The sequence below is a fragment of the Macaca mulatta genome, chromosome 9 (assembly GCF_049350105.2).
Source record: "Macaca mulatta isolate MMU2019108-1 chromosome 9, T2T-MMU8v2.0, whole genome shotgun sequence".
Classification (NCBI taxonomy): Eukaryota; Metazoa; Chordata; class Mammalia; order Primates; family Cercopithecidae; genus Macaca; species Macaca mulatta.
The window spans coordinates 17,234,514-17,256,250 of NC_133414.1; the positions used below are offsets into that span (position 1 = coordinate 17,234,514).

At 39.2% G+C, this 21,737-nt stretch overlaps 1 protein-coding gene across 3 annotated transcripts in view; it reads right to left on the minus strand.

The window, feature by feature from the left end:
* Positions 1–21,737, minus strand: part of ITGA8 (integrin subunit alpha 8) — a 196,789-nt gene that overhangs the window by 156,486 nt on the left and 18,566 nt on the right. For all 3 annotated transcript variants that reach the window (XM_001089317.5, XM_028826016.2, XM_077945857.1), the window contains exons 3-4: positions 7,475–7,575; positions 3,251–3,374 (exon numbers count right to left, since the gene is read on the minus strand). In XM_001089317.5, the coding sequence (XP_001089317.3) occupies positions 3,251–3,374; positions 7,475–7,575 (225 nt within the window). The remainder of the gene's footprint in view (positions 1–3,250; positions 3,375–7,474; positions 7,576–21,737) is intronic.

The following is a 21,737-nucleotide window of genomic DNA, read 5'->3' on the forward strand; positions in this document are numbered from 1 at the left end:
AACCCCGTCCCTACTAAAAAAATACAAAAAACTAGCCGGGTGTGGTGGTGGGCCCCTGTAATCCCAGCTACTCGGGAGGCTGAGGCAGGTGAATGGCGTGAACCCGGGCGTGGAGCTTGCAGTGAGCCAAGATCGCGCCACTGCACTCCAGCCTGGGCGACAGAGCGAGACTCCACCTCAAAAAAATAAAAATAAAAAATAAAAATAAAAAAAGAATGGTTCAAACTCACTCTGAAACTTTTCCCCTAGAAGTCTACATTTCATGTGGTGTATTTTGATGTGAGCCCTCACATCCCACACAGGTAGTCAGGCAAAAAGGCAGAACAAGGAGTGACTAGTTTTATAAAGATCATCCTTAATGGCAGTTGGAAGAATATCTGACATTATCAAGGCAAAAAGCATATGAAGGATGGTCTTGTCTTTTTAGTTAGAGTTATTTGTTGTTCATTGAACAAGCCAGCTTGTCCGTGAGCATATGGTCAATATCACAGAACAGGCATGGAGTATAGGATATGGATAGGTGTAAATATTGATGAAACAAGTTCAGTCATGAATCTCTCCACTCCCATTGTTTTTCTGATATATTTCGGATTTCCTTTGTTATTGTTTGTGGGATTTTATCTTCAGCGTAACAATACTGACCTCTTAATAAATCCAAGAGCACAGCACTTTGAATGGAACACGACACAAACTAGGCCTCATATTGGTTGTTGCCTGAGTCTGGGAAGTTTCTCTCCTCTCTACTCCAATAATCATTTGCTAGAAGAATCCCTTTCTATCATCTTGTCTAAAATGCTGCTCTTCCCCTGGCTTCCCCAGCACAGGTCTCTCCCTCCTTTCTTGTCTTGTTGTATTTTTTGTAGCACTTTTCACTGCCTGACATTGTATCATAAACACATTTCTTTACATGTTTACTGTCTAGAGCCAGTTCCTTGAACAGAGGGCTTTTTTTCCTCTTGTTCTTTGCTGTATTCCCTAAACATAGAAGAGTTAGTTCAGTGCTCTGTGTGTGTGTGTGTGTGTGTGTGTGTGTGTGTGTGTGTGTGTTTTAAGAAATCCTGGCCGGGCGCGGTGGCTCACACCTGTAATCCCAGCACTTTGGGAGGCCGAGACAGGCGGATCAGGAGGTCAGGAGATCAAGACCATCCTGGCTAACATGGTGAAACCCCATCTCTACTAAAAGTACAAAAAAAAAGAAAAAAGAAAAAACTAGCTAGGCGTAGTGGCGGGCTCCTGTAGTCCCAGCTACTCGGGAGGCTGAGGCAGGAGAATGGCGTGAACCTGGGAGGCGGAGCTTGCAGTGAGCCGAGATCGCTCCACTGCACTCCAGCCTGGGCGACTGAGCAACACTCCATCTCAAAAAAAAAAAAAAAAAAAAAAAAAAAAGAAAAAAAAATCCTGCATTGAATAAATACTTGAGTCCTATGATCTACAAAGAACGCCTACTTTAAAGCTATTTAAAATAAAATCCTTATTCCATGGACTATCCATTCAGCTGACATTTGTTGTAATCTGAAGAAGTGTCTGATTTACTTCAGTATTTCTAAATAGAAAGCAATAATCTTCTCCTTGTTAAAAATCCTCACTAAAAGCCATCAGAGTTAAAATGTCCAAGCCAGGTGTGGTGCCACAAGGCTGCAATCCCAGCACTTTGAAAGGCTGAGATGGATGGATTGCATGAGCTCAGGAATTCAAGATCAGCCTGGACAACATGGCAAAAACCCCTCTCTACAAAAAATACAAAAATTAGCTAGGCATGGTGGCACATGCCTGTGGTCCCAGCTATTTGGGAGGCTGAGGTAGGAGGACTGCTTGAGTCCAGGAAATCAAGGCTACACTGAGCCATGATCACACACATTGTGCCACGATCACACTATTGCACTCCAGCCTGGCTGACAGAGTGAGACGCTATCTCAAAAACAAACAAACAAACAAACAGACAAACAAAAAACAGTTCCGTTCCCAGTACTTTAGGTTTCTAAATCTCAGTAGCCTCTTTGTTAGCCCTCTAATATCACTAATCTGTTTTTTCTCTCATTTATTTATGACATTTGATCATAATCTTCCCTACATTAATATTGAATTTTAGAAACACTCATGCAAAAGGGGAAAAATTTATAGTTTTAGAGATCAAGCTAATTTGGGATTTAGTGGTTTTTTTAAAATCAATATCCTGAAATCAGTCACTAGAATGTTCTTTCTACTACATTTTCCTTCCAGTATGGTCTTGTGAATTATCAAGAATAAGAATGAAAATCCATAGGTTGCTTATCAACAAATCCTAGTGATCTATCTGGCACACTGAAAACTGCAGGAGTTAATTAAAGGACTCCGAGTAGATGAATCCATCTATCCATCCATTCACCCATCCATCCATCCATCCATCCATCCATCCATCCATCCATCCTTCCTTCCGTCCGTCTGTCCGTCCATCCATCCATCCATCCATCCATCCATCCATCCATCCTTCCATCCATCCATCCTTCCGTCCATCCGTCCATCCGTCCATCCGTCCATCCATCCATCCGTCCATCCATCCTTCCATCCATCCATCCATCCATCCATCCGTCCATCCATCCATCCATCCGTCCATCATGCTATCCCAAGTCTTGGGTATTCCACAGAGATAAAGTGATTAAAACACAAAACCCCAAAGATGACACTCCCAGGTTTGCTTTAAAGACTGCTTGGCTGCAAGATTCCTGGAACTGCCATATGAGATTTGAACTCTAAGTATACAGAATCATTTTGGAAAAAAGGATTAAACCTCTTAAGCAGAAAGGCATATCATGCAGACAATCTGCATACACAGCTGGTAAAGAAAGAAACAGCCATTGAGAACACAAGCCAGACAGAAATCTCAAGTTGAACATATGCCCAGGTCCAACCATGCTAGCTAACACCATTTCAGCAATAAACAAGTAGAGTGGGGAGTGAGCATTCTTTAGGACACGGGGCGTGAATTTTGAACAGCAACTGACACCTTATGGCCTAAAATAAGGAACCAATCAATTCTGCAAAATATCTTAAATCAGAAGTGTTCTAAAACACAGATCAGTAGAATTCCACGCCTTTAACCTGCTGTCACATCAAGACACCTGTAAGGCTGACGAAAATCTTTACTTACCCCCAAAGCTTTTTCCTTGCAACCCTGTAAGTTTTCAATGGTGTTTTGAGTCTACCTGCACTCCTGTCTACAATAGAAAGGCGCTTGAGCTAATGTCACTTTCAAGGAATAAAATTTGCTTACTGTTCCGGCAAGGAGAGAACTCGGCATAGGCGCTGAAGTTCTGAATTGCTACATAGCAGGTGCCAACTGGGTCCTTTTCTGGCGTTGGTTTAAGAGTTCTCCAGTGATATAAAGGAGCACAGGCCTAGGAAACATCAAAGACAAAAAAAAAATACATTTTTGCTGTAGGTTTCTCATACTATAGTTTTATTTGATTTATTGGTGTAACAAACGGTTACATTATTGGGTGAATAAATTGGCCTCTAGCATGCTAATGAGTACCTTAGTCATCAGAGGTAATTACTTCCAAAAGTAATTTTTTATGTTAATACACTGTAGAATTGGTGAAAATTAAATACATGCAATAAAAGGAGTTTTCTGACAATTTTTTTTTGACACAAGGTCTTGCTCTGTCACCCAGGCTGGAGTGCAGAGGCCTGATCACAGCTCACTGTAGGCACAATATCCTGTGCTTAAGTGATCCTCTTGCCTGAGCCTCCCAAGTAGCTGGGACCACAGGCACACACCACCATGCCTGGCTAATTTTTCTTTCTTTCTTTTCTTTCTTTTTTTTTTTTTTGTAGAGATAGAGTTTCACTAGGTTGCTCCAACTGGTCTCAATCTCCTGGGCTTAAGTAATCCTCTTGTCTCAGCCTCCCAAAGTGCTGGAATTACAGGGAAGAGCCACAGCACCTAGACCCCATAGAAATTAAATTTTTTCTGCCCCTAAAGGCAAGCAGAAAATTCCTAAAAGCGAGTAACTCATATTTCTTTTGTTCTTTTTAATTGGACCTACATAAAAGCAAATGATCATGTAAACAGTGAATTAATCAGTGTGATGTCTTATGAGAACAAGTTCCTTTCTGTGTCTAATTATTGTTTTTGAAAGATGACTTTCCAATCAAAGGATGCAAACAAGCTAGTAAACTTCTGTTTTGTGACGCCCCCTAGTTTATCACCGAAGCCGCATCTTATGACTTTTAAACAATGACTTTCATCTGGATGCGCTTCTCCATTTTCACAGTGTTTTTGGCTTGGTTTTTCCTTTCGTGGTTTTTATTCAGGGCAAAACTGAAAGTAAAAGCATCTTGTGCCTGTTTTAGCAATTTTATCAGGGATGATCAGAAAGTCAGTAAGAGAGCATGTTAATGAGCTACAAGCATTTCAAGGCATTAAACACGACAGGTGAAGCAATTCGAGTCTGTGGCCCTCCTTGTTATGGAGAAATGTATTGAGATAAACTCCAAAGGCCTCAATCTTTTTGAGAAAGGAGAGTTATCCAAATTATTTCATAAATGCCCTCTCCATTCTAAGGTAGCAAATAACCAAAGGGTTAGAAACCAAATGTCCTGGGCTTATTTCCAGCTAACCTATAGAGTGGTAAATTAAATAATGTTGCATACTGTACAAATATTTGCTCACACTTTGGAACCTTTTTTGGAATTGATTTAACTGCCTACAGGACTTACATATGAAGGTTTGCATATAAAACTTGATTAATAGATGCATAACATGTTGAATTAAATGCATGCCTGTCAGATAGAAGTTGAAACATAATTTTACAATACCAAATGATGCATTTGTTTGTTATATCTTTGCTTTTTTTTTTTTTTTTTTTTTTTGAGACGGAGTCTCGCTGTGTCTCCCAGGCTGGAGTGCAGTGGCGTGATCTCGGCTCACTGCAAGCTCCGCCTCCCGGGTTCATGCCATTCTCCCGCCTCAGCCTCCCGAGTAGCTGAGACTACAGGCGCCCGCCACCACGCCCGGCTAGTTTTTTTTTTGTATTTTTAGTAGAGACGGGGTTTCACCGTGTTAGCCAGGATAGTCTCGATCTCCTGACCTCGTGATCCACCCGCCTCGGCCTCCCAAAGTGCTGGGATTACAGGCTTGAGCCACCGCGCCCGGCCATATCTTTGCTTTTATGATTTATAATTTGTCATATCAGAAACTGATTTGATGCCTCACCCATTCCTTTTCATTTTCGGAATGTTGCTTTAGAGAAAATAAGACATACTTTATGTCATTGCCTATGACCCCTTTTTTAGGAATACATTATGGTGAAAAGAGAGAACTGCTTCTGAATTAGTTTGCTTAATATCAGGAATATTATGGGCAAAAATGAATTTAAACAACAGCAAGGAAAACATGATCTGGCTGTTTTTGCAGAAGTTTAGATTCTAACAAGAGCACTGTACGGAAATCCTCTTCAAGGAAATGAAATAACATTTTGTTAGGAATGAAGAGAGGAAATAAACGTGTATAAAACATTAGCATGATTTGGACTTCCGTTTTACTTGCCTGAATCTTCTGTAAATATTGTACCTGATTCTCCAAATACTCATCTCTAAAGACAGAATCCTAGAACACAGAGCTGCTAGCCTGCCTTCTAACTTGATGGTATTGTGTCATACTTAATTCCAGAGAAGTGAAAAAAAATCCCAATTTGAAAGTGGTCTATGCTTCCAAATGTGTCCTTGGTAATTTGGACCAATGTATAACTACTTTTAGTAAAGGTAACTCCTAGTGTCAAATAAATTACCCTTCTACAACTTCAGTTGTTTGGTTTTGCCTCTCTATATATTGTAAAGTCTTGACCAATACCTCAAAACTCTGTAACTCTTCTAGGTTCCCCAAGTTATCTGGTTCATAAATTCAGCATAAGGTGCAGTTGCAAAAGCACAGGGAAGTCTATGTCATGAAGCATTCACTTGTGTAGCTTGATCTCATCCAACTGGCCTCACCTTCTGTTTCACCAAAAGGCATTTCATGCCACGAAAATGCTTTCCAGTGTTTGTCTGATGTTAGCTCTAAAAAGTTACTCTTTTTCAATCTGCTCAGTTTCACATTGATGTGAAACATACTGATGTGATATACTTAGGCTTTGACCCAAACCTGCTATGTATACTCATGGTACCTGGATATATAAAATGATACTTCTGGAGGCAGGATTTTACAGTTATAAAATTACATCATATAGGAGAGAATTTAAATGTTCAATCTGCTAAGTTTCAGTGTTCAAAGAAAAAATTTAGCTTGAAATATACTCTGTATTATCCTATTTCCCATCACATATTTTAGAAAATGCATGCATGCCAAAAATTAATCACTTTTATTATGAACATGGTGTATTATTTTAGTTTCCATTGTTTTGAGGGTTTCTACAATTATTGAATAAATATGCAACTATTATATGTTGCAGATAAAATTTCAAGACACACACAAAAAAATCAAAACTATCCAAAAGATTTTTTAAACCCCAAACAGTTATTACACAGAGTTAATTTTTCAACAGCAAGTCCCATAAGTCATATACCACCTTAAAAAGTGCTTACCAATTCTGGAATGTAAAACTTGTATTAATGCAAAGACAACCGTACAAAAACTATATTGTAAATGTTGGATTTCTTAACTAGAGAGGGCTATATACACTTTATACATTACCTGTTTTATGTCAAAATCTTTTTGGGGTTAACCACAGACTAAATAAAGTAAGGCATTTCCTTTAGATACTTATTCTTATTAAATCATAATTCAAGTAGCTTTCAACAAATCCTAAAAGCCAAAGTTATTGCTTTATTGTTGTAAGGAAATTAAAGCCAATAGGTTGAAAAATTCCCCAAACTAAAAAACACTTCCAGATTACTTCAACAGTCATTTGCTTCTTGATAACTTAGACACGTATCATTGCTCAGAACAATAAAATAATAGAATTATAAAGTCATAGCACTTTGAAGCTGAAAGATTATCTATTTGGGAATGAGTGTTTTTACTTTAAAAAGTATTAATGAACTCAGAGAATCATGCAGTCAGCCGTTTAAAAATTATGAAAGACAGTTTTCCTTTCAGTGGAAAAAGGATCAATGAAACCAAAGCAGATTAACTTAGCCTTCTTATGGGAATAGTCCTATTTTTCTGGTCAGATTTTAAGTAGTCCCTAAGTCAGTCTTAAGCAGTATAATGTTTTACCACTTTAAGATTTAGCTTTTACTTTTCTTAGTTGTTTTTGAAATATTTGAAAATATTTAACTGCTTTTCTGGAAAACAGGCGTTATTTCTGATAACTTTAAACACTAAAATACATTCTTTAATTTTTAAGCATTCAGTTTCTTTTAAAATGGCAACAGGTTTATCACTGAAAGTCTAACATGTTCCTATAGGAAAGAGCTTTCCTAAACATGAGCTTTAAAACATTGCAGTGTACACCGTGTTCCAAAGCAGCAGCACAAGCCCACGGCTCATACTCACCACAACTTTTCCTTTGTGAGCTTTCACTGTTGCTCCAAACCACTGATTGGATTTAAACTCAATATGTTCTTTGGTTCCATTAACTCTGATCTTTCTGTTGTCTGACAAAGAAGATATGAATAGTTAATAATTTGTAAAACATGGCAGCCAATTAAAACACATAATAAATTTGTACATTAAAAATACTTGAACTAATACCAATCCTTCTCAAACTCCTCCAAAAAAATTGAAGAGAGGCTGGGTACAGTGGCTCATGCTTGTAATTCCAGTAATTTGAGAAGCCAAAGCGGGAGGATCATTTGAGTCTGGGAGTTCAAGACCAGCCTGGGCAACATGGTGAAACCCTGTCTCTACCAAAAAATACCCCCCCCCCAAAAAAAGCTGGGCGTGGTGGCTTGTGCCTGTAGTCCCAGCTACTTGGGAGGCTGGATGAGAAAATCACTTGAACCCAGGAGGTGGAGGTTGAGTTGCAGTGAACTCAGATCGTGCCACTACAGTCCAGCCTGGGCAACAAAATAAGACTCTGTCTCAAAAAAAAACCAAAAAAAAATTGAAGAGAAGGAAATAATCCAAGGGCCAGCATTACCCTGGTACCAAAGCCAGACAAGGGCATTACCAGAAAAGAAAATTACAGGCTAATATCCCCAATAAACATAAATGCAAAAATTTTCAACAAAATACTAGCAACCCAAATCCAACAGCACATTAAAAGGATAATTGATCATGTTTAAGTGGTGTTTATCCCTGGAATGCAAGGATAGGTCAACATAGCAAATCAATAAATATACTACCCACATGAATAAGATGAAGGACAAAAACCATATGATCATTTTAATAGATGCAGAAAAAGCATTTGACAAAATTCAATATACTTTCAACATAAAATCTCTTAAAAAGTTAAATATAGAAGGAATGTACCTACACACAGTAAAACCATAAATCACAAGCCCACAGCTAACATTACACTTAGCAGTGAAAAGTTGAAATCTTTTCCTCTAAGATCAGGAACAAATGCCCACTCTCACCACTTCCATTCAACATAGAACTCTAAGTCCTAACCAGAGCAGTTGGTCAAGAAAAAGAAAAGACATCCAAATCAGAAAAGAAGTTAAATTGTCCTGTTTGCAGATGACATAATCTTATATATAGAATGCCCCAAAGATTTCACTAAGAAACTATTTAAAATGATAAAGCCGGTAAAATGGCAGGGCACAAAATCATATAAAAATCCCATTTACGATAGCATTTAAAAAATACTTAGGACAGACGGCATCGGCCAGATGGAGACTAGAGGTGCCTAACGCTTGCTCCCTTACAAAAAAGGACCAAAACAACAACAAACAACTGCATTGCAACCAGACTAACTTAAGGAGATTACTGGAGTACAGCAAGGGAGTGGCAAAAACCCTGTGAGAATAGAAACTCTGGATGGCCGCAGAGAGAGGGGAACATAACATCTTGCCTCCACCATTTCATCTCCCAAGCCAGGATGAACTCAGAACTAGGAGGGAAAAGAAGAGCAGGAGGTCTCCTGAGCCCCATCACTGTCATGGACACCTGCAGTTTGCTTCAGGAGAATTCTGCAGTCCTCAAAAGCCCTGAGCCCAGCTGTAGAGCGACCTGCAGTTCACACAGCGGAGCAACTCCAGAGATGGAGCCCACTTTGTACCCCACTCCTGTGACCCAAGCTGTTACTGCACTGAGCCATCTGGAAGCAGGAGTCACTGCTAGAGTGCATCCTGCTTTGGGGGCCACTAGCCTCTGCATCCCTCCATCCTTGAGCCTCTGCCAACATTGCACTATCCTCACACACACACAGCAGTGCCCCAATCCCCAGCCAGTCTGCTGCAGCTCCCTACGCCCTGGGCCCTTCATCTCCCCATCCCAATTGCCGCTGTGCCTTGCTGCCAGCTACTCAGAGCATGGGCCCAGCAGAAAAGCCGAGTCCAAACCCACAGAGGAGCTGCACCCCTTTGGCACCAGAAGCAACCTTGTGCTTTGGCCCCAGAGAATTGGTGCTTTGGTGCAGAGGAGCAGGTGTGATTCTGCACTCAAGCCCGTGTTTTGCCCACCCTCTCCAGGAAACATAGCTTTCTCTGAGCTGTATTACCCAACCTTTGGGCCAAATGGCAGCACACCCACCTCCCTTAAGTGCTGGAGCTCAGCCCTCCATAGTGTGAGCTGCTGAGGCTCCCCACTCCCTGGGGAGCGAAGCCAACATTGCACTGCTCCCTGTCCCCTGGTGTCCAAACTACCACTGCACCCTACCATTCATAGGACTTTGCTGCCACTGCACCCGGCCTCACAGAGCCTGGGCCACCGGTGTCCAGCACTCCAGGGTTCAAAGTCAACACTGTGACTTAAAAGTGGAAATCCTCTCATTTGCCACAACATGGATGAACCTGACGATTTCATGCTAAGGCATGAATATTTTGTGCCTGAAACAAGCCAGGCACAAAACCACAGATAAACATGGAACTACCGTATGATCCAGCAATCCCACTACTGGGGATATATTCAAAGGAAATGGAATTAGTATATTGAAAATATATCTGCACCCCCATGTTCATGGCGGCACTGTTCATAAGTGCCAAGGTATGGGATCATCTTAGGTGTCCTTCAACAGATGAATAAAGAAAATGTGGTGTGTATATGATGGAACACAATTTAGCCTTAAAAGAGGAAATCATCTCATTTGCCACAACATGGATGAACCTGAGGATATCATGCTAAGGCACAAATAATTTTGTACCTGAAACAAGCCAGGCACAGAACCACAGATATTGCATGATCTCACTTACATGTGGAATCTAAAAATGTCAGACTCATAGAAGCAAAGAGTAGAATGGTAGTTACCAGAGGGTGGGGAGGGCAGAAGGCATTGGGGAGATGTTTGTCAAAAGGTACAAAGTTTCAGTTGGGGTGAACAAATTATAGAGATTTATTGTACAGAGTTGACCAAGAGAATAGATTTTAAATGTTCTTAATATACACACACATATACACAAAAGGCAACCATGCTAGGTAATGAATATATTTATTAGCTTGATTTAATTATTTCACAATGTATAAATAGCTCAAAACATTACATTGTACACGATAAATATATACAATTTTTTTTGAGACAGGGTCTCACTCTGTTACCCAGGCTAGAATGCAATGGCATGATCGCAGTTCACTGCAGCCTCGACTGCCCTGGGCTCAAGTGATCCTCCCACCTCAGCCTCTCAGGTAGCTGGAAATATGTGCACGCCACCGTGCAGGGCTTTTTGTTTCTTTGTTTGTTTGTTTTTCGGTAGAGGCAGGGTTTTGCTATGTTGCCCAGGCTGGCCTTGAACTCCTGAACTCAAGCAATCTTCCCGCCTTGGCTTCCCTAAGTGCTGGGATTACAGGTGTGAGCCACTGTACCCAGCCTTATACAAATTTTGTCAATTAAAAAAAAAACTTGAGCACCAATTTTCATATAGAGGGGGATTTCTCATTGATTAAGTCTAAGTTGGAGCATGACTCCCACTAGATAAATATGACATGAAAATATGTATTCAACCATGACATTTCACAACTTAAAAGAAGCATTTTCTTAAGATTTGCATTTCAGAGGTAACTGTCTTGCAAACTTAGTGTAGACTCTGGTATCCTTGAATCTGCACTTCAGTTATTGATTTCATATTGAAGACCATATATTTATAACTACTCTAAATATTTCCAAATCTTTCCCAATAGTGAAACACATGGGATTCTGCCTACTCTGAAGAACAGAGGCTTCCCAGCATGTGTTAGCGGGAACCAGCAGGAAGGACTCCAAAGTCTTGGTTTTTAACTGAATAACACATGTCTACACAACCACAGTAGATAACACCCCAACACAATTGTACATACACTTTGCAGATGTCAGCATGAGTGGGGCCATCTGGGTAGAAACTCAGCCCAATTATAACACACTTTAGTCCTTAATAAAAAGCATGCATCTTGGCCAGGTGCAGTGGCTCATGCCTGTAATCCCAGCACTTTGGGAGACCAAGGCAGGTGGATCACTTGAGGCCAGGAGTTCGAGGCCAGCCTGACCAATATGATGAAATCCTGTCTCTACTAAAAATACAAACATTAGCTGGGTGCGGTGTTGCACATCTGTAGTCTCAGCTACTCAGGAGGTGGAGACATGAGAATTAGTTGAACCTGGAAGTGGAGGTTGCAGTGAGCTGAGATTGTGCCACTGCACTCCAGCCTGGGCAAAAAAGTGAGACTGTCTAAAATAAAATAAAATAAAATAAAGCAAAGCATGCATCTTTTCTTTCACTCTTGATTTCACATTCAACTATTTCACAAGTGGTTCTAATTGCATAGTTTTAACTAGAGCTTTATCAGTAATAGCTAATGAATTTCAAAAGACATTTGTACTAGGGCATCTTATTTGTGTGTTTCCTGTGGTATGCATTTTATTTTTCTTCCTTGACTTTATAAAAATGCATTACAAAATAAACTTTTTATTCCTATTAAGTGAGGCCAAAATAAACATATAATTAAACTTTCAATGGAGTTTTCTTATGATTACAGACTGTTTAAAGAATAAATTATACATACTCAATCTTAACCTAAAATTTACATTTTGACATGTTAATAGAAAATCATGAATTTCCCTCTTAAATATCTTATGCTTTTGATGTTTCCAGATGTTTTTAAAAAACAAGTTCTGGAAATCCTCACTCAAAGTGCACATGACTAACAAAGCATTACAGCATCTTACAGTTTATAGCTTAAACTGGAAAATATAGACATTTCTATTTATGTCTAGGCAGCTTGGAAGATGATAGAATTTGAAGCTGAAGGTTCTTGCCATCAATGATTAGATGACCTTGGGCAATTCATTTAATCTTTTGCAGTTTCGATTTCTTCTGTAAAAAGAGGCTGAGAATAGCTTCCCCTTCTCCTCCTGCACAGGTGGTCGTAAAGTCACGAAGGTTCCGTGAGATAAGTGAGCATGAAAGTTCTCTGTAAATTGGGAAGTCATACAACAGAAATCTTGTAGCGATACAGCTGAAGGTCCATAGGGTTTTTTTTTTAATCTCTAAATTAGAGATAGCTTAAGATAGTTTAAGACAGCGTAAGTCTGTGTTTTGGTATCGCAGTTTACTATCACCAGCTTAAGATATCCCCACTTAAGCTGGGATGTTGATGTTGTACAACAGAAATCTTGCAGCAATACAACTACATGAAGGTCAATGGCTTTAATATATACTTATTTTTAAAAATCTATCTATATTATATATAAAATATATGAAAAATATATATGATATATAATATATTTATAATACATCTATTATATATAAAATATATCTATAATAGATAAAAGTATATCTAATATATTATAGATTTATAATATGTATCTATAAAATATATAAAAATAGAGATATAATAATATATAATATAGTGAATATAATATTTTATGTATTTATTAATATACATTATAATATATAATAATTATATCTATTATATATCTATATATATCTTAGGAACCTAGAAATTCAACCTAAGTCCAAGAATTCAAAAGAATCTCCCTGACACACAAGTGTAATATGTTGTTAGTAGTGACTTGTGGCACTCAGGAATGAAATTACGATACCGCACAACATTGTCAAGGTGGCTTAGATTACACACAGGGAGAAAGTACTAGAGTGGTCTTAAAATTACGAAACTACAAAAAAGCCATGAAAAGAAGACCAGTGCCTCAAAAATTCAAATAGAGTTAAAGGAGATCCCAAAAGGACTTCAGAAGAGCTGGCTTCAGTGAGGAAGGAAATGAATTCTAGGGAAAAAAAAGAAGCCACAGGAAGAACCAGACCTTCCTTTGCTGGTTAAAATTCTGTAATTCGGCCTGTGTGATTCCCAAGATCTCTTTTCTGCCATTATAGGGTGAACTGTGTAATAACTTGATTGCAAGTGTCAACTGGGCTATTTTTCAGTAATATATTTCTTCTGGACTAAGGGTATAAATGAATGGCCTTCATTAATTTCATATCCAATCCAGGGATTATAACAGAACAGAATTCCACTGTCCCAGGTCTCTATGTACTGAGACGAGTTTTTAATCTGTGTGTATCGTCCTCTCATTGACCTTTGAAGTCAACAAATCACCTTTCTAAAATTCTGTTTTATTATGTCAATAAATTATCTGACTTTGAACCTAACATTGTATTTGAATCAGATTTCAAATAAGTAAGACGTATGTGGGTTGACTGTGAAGGGTGAGCTTTCCCTAATTTCTTATTTCCCTTTTCTAAGCAAGGTTCTTTCATGCCAAATAAGCGGACACACTGCTCATTACTGTGTAAACCTAGTGCTCAATGGACCTTTGATGCATGGAGGATGTTTTTGATTTAATTTGATCTGACCTTTAGTGAAAACTACTTCCAAGTAATGTCTGTCAATACTCAGCACTGTGTCAGCCCTTCCAGTCTCTTTTCTTTATGGGAAGAACTGAACGTATGGAAAATACATTTCTCAGACTTTCTAAGGAGCAGGATTCTGAATGAATGAGAGGCTCAGGAGAGATTTGAGAACCGGGAAAGAAAGAGAAGCCACGTTTTCTGGTGACAGCCACAGGAAGCATGTGGACATCAGCGGTGACAGATGTGATGTTCTTCCAGCAGCTCCCAAATATCCTCCTGACAATCACCTCTTTGGTCCTTTGGACAGCAGAGATCAAGTCCTGTGATCCCTGAACTTGCACATTCCTTGATCTGCAGGTAGCAACTTTCCAGACTTTCACACCCTATCCTTGCCGACGTCCATGAAAGCCTGCCAGACTCTGCGTGAAATTCCTTCCTAGTTGTAATCCTCAATGTGCTCTCTGTTTTCCTAACCAAACCTGCTGACTGACATGGGATAACACATTTAGGGTAGGGCCGCATGTCCTCTGAAGCAGAAGGAAGGCATCGGGTTACCCTGGGAGGACTGTCAACCCCACAGAACGCACAAGGACCAGTGGTTCCAGGAGACGATGGAGCCCATTAGTTACCTAAGCAAGTCTCTCAGCATATCACAAACTATGGAGAAAGCAAAGGCAAAAGCTCAGAAAAGCTTTTATAGTGGCTGCATATATTCTCAAGTTTTCTAAGTGGCAGGAGGTGATTAACAAAGCTAACAAATGAAAACCAAAGTGAAAAATTTTCAAGAAAAGGAGGAATATGTCAGAGTCCCCAAATCAATGAGAAAAAGACTAAAATTCAATAGAAAACAATTTCTAAGGATCCGAACAGGCATTACAGGTAAAGATGAATTAGCCAGAAAATTCAGAGAAACAACCTGAGCCTCAAATTAAAGCAATAATAACTTACCACTTGTCACTTACCAAGCTGGCCCCAAATTAATAATATTTGCTCTATTTCAAGACAACAATTTGATGCTGAAGTTTGGAACAGCCATTTGGCACCATGTATCCAAATTTTAAATGTATATTTTGATCCTTCTGATCAAAAAATTGTTTCAGTATTTTGTTCAGTGGAAATAGTAACACAGTGGCTCGTGCTTATAATCCTAGCACTTTGGGAGACCAAGGCGGGAGGATCGCTTGAGGCAGGAGTTCAAGGCTACAGTGAGCTATGATAGCGCCACTGCACTCCAGCCTGAACAACATGGCAAAACCCCAACTCTTACCAAAGAAAAAAAAAAAATAGCCAGGCATAGTGGCCCATGCCTGAGGTGGGAGGACCAGTTGAGCCTGGGAGGTAGAGTCTGAAGTAAGCCAGGATCATGCAACTATACTCCAGTCTAAGTGACAGAGTAAGAGTATTCTGTCTCTAAAGTCTCAGAGTAAGTACTCTCCTGTCTCTAAAACACACACACACACACACACACACACACATACACACAAGATATAGTATGAAAATATTGCTACACTGTTTGTCACACCAAAAACTGGAGCAACTTAAATGTTTATAAATAAGAGACTCAAAAAGAAACGTCTGCTATCTATAAGACAAAGATTCAACTGTTATACACATATGATAGATTTGTATGCACTGATACAGAAAAATGCCTACACAATACATGTATTTTTAGTTTTTCTGAGGCTTTTTAAAAGTACAGAGAAATATAAGGACTTTAATATGTGAAACACAGGTATTCTCACCAGGAAGTATCGATAATTGTGAAGAATGGACAACGTTTGTGAATTGCGATTCACAAACATTATGGTACCATTTTTTAAAAAAATTATTACTATACTTTAAGTTCTGGGGTACATGTGTATAACGTGCAGGTTTGTTACATATGTATACTTGTGCCATGTTGCTGTGCTGCACCCATCAACTCGTCAGCACCCATCAACTCGTCATTTACATCAGGTATAACTCCCAGTGCAATCCCTCCCCCCTCCCCCCTCCCTCTGATAGGCCCCGGTGTGTGATGTTCCCCTTCCCGAGTCCAAGTGATCTCATTGTTCAGTTCCCACCTATGAGAGAGAACATGAGGTGTTTGGTTTTCTGTTCTTGCGATAGTTTGCTGAGAATGATGGTTTCCAGCTGCATCCATGTCCCTACAAAGGACACAAACTCATCCTTTTTTATGGCTGCATAGTATTCCATGGTGTATATGTGCCAAATTTTCTTAATCCAGTCTGTCACTGATGGACATTTGGATTGATTCCAAGTCTTTGCTATTGTGAATAGTGCTGCAATAAACATACGTGTGCATGTGTCTCTATAGCAGCATGATTTATAATCCTTTGGGTATATACCCAGTAATGGGATGGCTGGGTCATATGGTACTTCTAGTTCTAGATCCTTGAGGAATCGCCATACTGTTTTCCATAATAGTTGAACTAGTTTACAATCCCACCAACAGTGTAAAAGTGTTCCTATTTCTCCACATCCTCTCCAGCACCTGTTGTTTCCTGACTTTTTAATGATTGCCATTCTAACTGATGTGAGCTGGTATCTCATTGTGGTTTTGATTTGCATTTCTCTGATGGCCAAATGATGATGAGCATTTTTTCATGTGTCTGTTGGCTGTATGAATGTCTTCTTTTGAGAACTGTTCATATCCTTTGCCCATTTTTTGATGGGGTTGTTTGTTTTTTTCTTGTAAATTTGTTTGAGTTCTTTGTAGGTTCTGGATATATGGTACCTTTTGACACCTGTCCCCCGTTACATTCCTCTTCCCACCTCCCCCTCCAGAGGTTACCACCATCATTAATTAAATGTATGTGTTTCTGGCCATTTAAAAAATAATACCATGAATAATATAGGGCCATGTTCTACAATGCTTTTCCTGTAAAGGACTAGATAAATGTCTTAGGCTTTGCAAACTGTATAATCTTTGTCACAGCTACTCAATTCTGCCCTGTAACAAAAGCAGCCCATAGACAATATGCGAAAGAATGGGCTTGGACTTTGCTGTGTTCCAATAGAATTTCATATTTCATATAGGAACACAGAAATCAAATTGAATTTTATATAACTTTTATGTGTCATGAAATATTATTCTTTAAAAACATTTCTCCAGCCATTTAAAAATGTAAAAGCTACTCTCAGCATGTAGGCTGTGCACACACCGATGGTGGGCCAGTTTTCGTTGTAGTTTGCCAACAATTGATAGCGTAGTCTTTGGTGCAGTCCTGTAAGCTAAAGAAAAATGGTATTATATGTTCTTTTTCAATTTATTTTTTATTTCAATAGGTTTTAGGGGAACAGGTGTTGTTTGGTTACATTAACAAGTTATTCAGTGGCGATTTCTGAGATTTTGGTGCACCCATCACCCAAGCAGTGTACACTGTACCCAGTGTGTAGTCTTTTATCCCTCACCCCACTCCCACCCATTCACCAGAGTCCCCAAAGTCCATTGTATCATTCTTATGACTTTGTATCCTCATAGCTTAGCTCCCACTTAACAGTGAGGACATATAATGTTTGGTTTTCCATTTCCAAGTTACTTCACTTAGAATAGTGGTCTCCAATTCCATCCAGGTTGCTGAGAATGCCATTATTTCATTCATTTTTATGGCTGAGTAGTATTCCATGGTGTATAAACATAGCATACTTTCTTTATCTACTCGTTGATTGATGGACATTTGGGCTGGTTCCATATTTTGGCAATTGCAAGTTGTACTGCTATAAACACACATATGCAAGTACCTTTTTCATATAATGACTTCTTTTCCTCTGGGTAGATACCTAGTACTAGGATTGCTGGATCTAATGGTAGATCTTCTTTTATTTCTTTCAGGAATCTCCACGCTGTTTACCATAGTGGTTGTACTAGTTTACATTCCCACCAACAGTGTAAAAGTGTTCCCTTTTTACAGCATCCATGCCAACATCTATTTTTTTTACGTTTTTTATTTATAGTCATTCTTGCAGGAGTGAGGTGGTATCACATTGTGGTTTTGATTTGCATTTCCCTGATCATTAGCGATGTTGAACATTTTTACATATGCTTCTTGGCCATTTGTATATCTTCTTTTGAGAATTGTCTATTCATGTCTTTAGCCCACTTTTTGATGGGATTGTTTTTTTCTTTCTGATTTGTTTGAATTCTTTGTGGATTCTGGATATCAATCCTTTGTCGGATGTTTAGATTGTGAAGATTTTCTCCCGCTCTGTGGGTTTTCTGTTACTTCTGCTGATTATTTCTTTTTCTGTGCAGAGGCTTTTCAGTTTAATTAAGTCCCAGCTATCTATCTTTGTTTTGGATGCATTTGCTTTTGGGTTCTTGATTAGAAGATTTTTGCCTAAGAAAAAATGGCATTTGGTTAGGCACAGTGGCTCGTGCCTGTAATCCCAGCACTTTGGGAGTCCAGGAGGCAGATCACCTGAGTTCAGGAGTTAGAGACCGGCCTGACCAACATGGTGAAACCCTGTCTCTACTAAAAATCCAAAAATTAGTTGGGCGTGGTGGCACATGCCTGTAGTCCCAGCTACTGGGGGGCTGAGGCAGGAGAATCACTGGAACCTGGGAGACAGAGGTTACAGTGACCTGAGATCCCGCCACTGCACTCCAGCCTGGGAGACAGAGTGAGAATGTGTCTCAAAAAAAAAAAAAAAAAAAAGAAAGAAAGAAAGAAAAGAAAAGAAATGGCGTTATATTTTCTGTATTTAGCAGTCTATACTTGTGTTTTACCCTCAGTTTTATGTTTGTGAGAAATATCCATGAATAGATAGATGGCTAGTTAGCTAGATACATAGATATGTAGAAACATAGATGAGTGAATGGATAGAAAAATAGATGACAGATAGATACATACATACATAGATCAGTCTAGCTCATTCTTTTTAACTCCTGTATGATATTGCATCCTATTGAATAATAGTCTACATTTTATTTATCCAGTCCGTTTACATATGAACATATATGGATTTTTTTTTCATTTTTCCCACTTCTACTCTGAGCTCTGAACATTCACATACCCACTTCCATGTGCCTGTGTAAAAGGGTTTCTCTCTGGCACCCAGACTAAGAATGACATTGCTGGGTCATAGAGAACAATCATACTCATTTGATCAGACATGCCCAGTGATCTCCAAAGTAGCTACAATTTTATGTCCACTAGCAGTGTGGGAGCGAGGGATTCTCAACTTTTGTTATTATAGGAGGACTTTTAAATATTTTCCAGTCTAGATGACCACGGAATGATATCTCATTGTGTTTTCATTTGCATTTTCTTGACTTTTAGTATGGCTGATCATCGTTTCATGTTTGTGGACCATTCACTTTTTTCTTTTGTGAAGTGTCATTTTATATCCTTTGCTCATTTTGTTGTTTAGTTATTAGTTTTTTTGATTCATAATTCATATATTTTTGGCTACTGATTCTCTTTCCCACATAAATGTTGCAAGTATCATCTTCCAATTTTTTTCTAGTCTTTTAACTTTGTTAATTGGGATGATTGTCCATCCAGAATTTATTCTTGTTTATACAGCGGCAGAGATACCTTCCTTCTTTCAATATGAAAAGCCACTTGCTCCCACAGCACTTACTGAACAATCCATCTCTTCTCAGTGATTTGCAGTTCCACCTCTGCAATAATAAAACCTGACTTGGTCCAAGGGACCAACATTGTCTGGCCCCTGATTGCTTCTCCAATCTCAGTGCCTCCTGCCTTCCCATGCTCCTCAACCTGCAGACACACCAACTTCCTGTCCTGTGAACACCCCCAGCGTTTTCAGTCTTGCCATTGCATTTCCTCTTCCTGGAACGCTCTTCCCATAGTGCTTCACTTGGCTGCCTTCTTCGCATTACTCAGATGAGAGTATTGCATGCTATTGCAGTAAACATGCAAATAAGATGTTGCATACAGTAAGCATGCAACCAAACCAAAGATAGTTAGCTGGGACTTAATTAAACTGAAAAGCTTCTGCACAGCAAAAGAAATAATCAGCAGAGTTAACAGAAAACCCACAGAGCGGGAGAAAATCTTCAAAATCCATACATCCAACTAAGGACTAATATCTAGAATCTACAAAGAACTCAAACAAACATCAAGAAAAAAAAATAAACAATCCCATTAAAAAGTGGGCTAAGGACGTGAATAGCTCCAGTACCACATCCTCAGAGACACATGCCCTAAGCCACTGGTTCTGTCTACTCATTGTCATTCACTCTCCCATTACCACTTTACATTTTCTTCATAGTACTTATCACTATCTGAGATGATCGTGTTGGCATGTTTACTGCAATAGTATACAATACTATATAGGAGTTAAAAGTCTATGTTTTTATATAGGTATTATCTACCCTTTGAGAATATACATAGATTCCACGGAGATGTTCTCTGCTTCACCTCTGCATTTTACAGTGCCTAAAACATAGTAGATCACAGTGTTTGTTGAATGAATAACCAAGCTCCCCTCTATTCATTCAAAAGTTTGTCAAGAGTACATTGTGGCCGGACGCGGTGGCTCAAGCCTGTAATCCCAGCCCTTTGGGAGGCCGAGACGGGCAGATCACGAGGTCAGGAGATCGAGACCATCCTGGCTAACCCGGTGAAACCCCATCTCTACTAAAAAAATACAAAAAACTAGCCGGGCGAGGTGGCGGGCACCTGTAGTCCCAGCTACTCGGGAGGCTGAGGCAGAAGAATGGCGTAAACCCGGGAGGCGGAGCTTGCAGTGATCTGAGATCCGGCCACTGCACTCCAGCCTGGGCGACAGAGTGAGACTCCGTCGCAAAAAAAAAAAAAAAAAAAAAAAAGAGTACATTGTTCAGTATGATCCCACTTTTATTTAAAAGTCGAATATTCTATGCCTGGATGTGTATGTGTGATTGTTATTGTGCTTGTGTGTGTATGTACTGACACTAACCTATGAGTGATGGTTATCTTGAAAGCAGGGAATATACAGGTGTCATTGGCTTTTATATTTCCATGGAATACATTTCTGTATCGTTTGAGCTTTTACTGTGAGTATTAGTACATCTATGATCTGAAAAAGGGAAACCCTAAAGATAAACTGAAAAGATCTGTAAGTCCACCCAGGGAGTTTAGATGGGTGGTGTGATACAATTGATTTGACTCATCCTCCATTTCTGGCCTTTGAAGTGATCTCTCTGAAACTGGCAGCTTTTGGTTCTTTTTTTTTTTTTTCATGGGAATATGCATTTCAGAGGAGGACTGAGGGGATGTGGAATATGGTGCACACGTGGGCTGTAAGCAGATTTTTCTAATCTTCTAGCGTAGTGAAATGAGAGGAATTACACCAAGTGAAGAGAGATCACCCTAGGACAGGAAGAGAAGAGTTGCAATTGACACAGGTGTGACCAAACATTTTGGCAGACAGCATAATTTTTGAAAACTATATATAAAACCCTCGACCCCCTAGAGAAAACAGTAGGTTTCCCTATAACCTTCAGTCATCACTTTAAGTTTGTCTCCTCGGAAATTTTCTTAAAGCAGTTGCAGGAGCTATCCAGACATTTTTAATCAGGAAAAAGGTAAAAGAAATCCTTAACCATTTGTTTATAATTTTTATCATAGTCAGATTTATGCTGTAAAATTTCTAATTGGAACTAAGCATCTGAGAACAGGGAATAGTCATGTGTAAAATTCAAAATAAAACAGCTGTGGCCAGAGAACTCCTTGTCTATGAGAAACAAATCCAAGAAAAGGACCTGGATTGATTTTTATATCACAGAAAATTGAACTTCCAAATGCATGGCTCCAAATACTCCAAAACCACTCTGAAAACCCCTTAAACAATATCACACTAATTCACTTTTCCTTATGATGTTTGAGAGATGTGTTATTTTTATTAAATGATTATTTCATTATTTA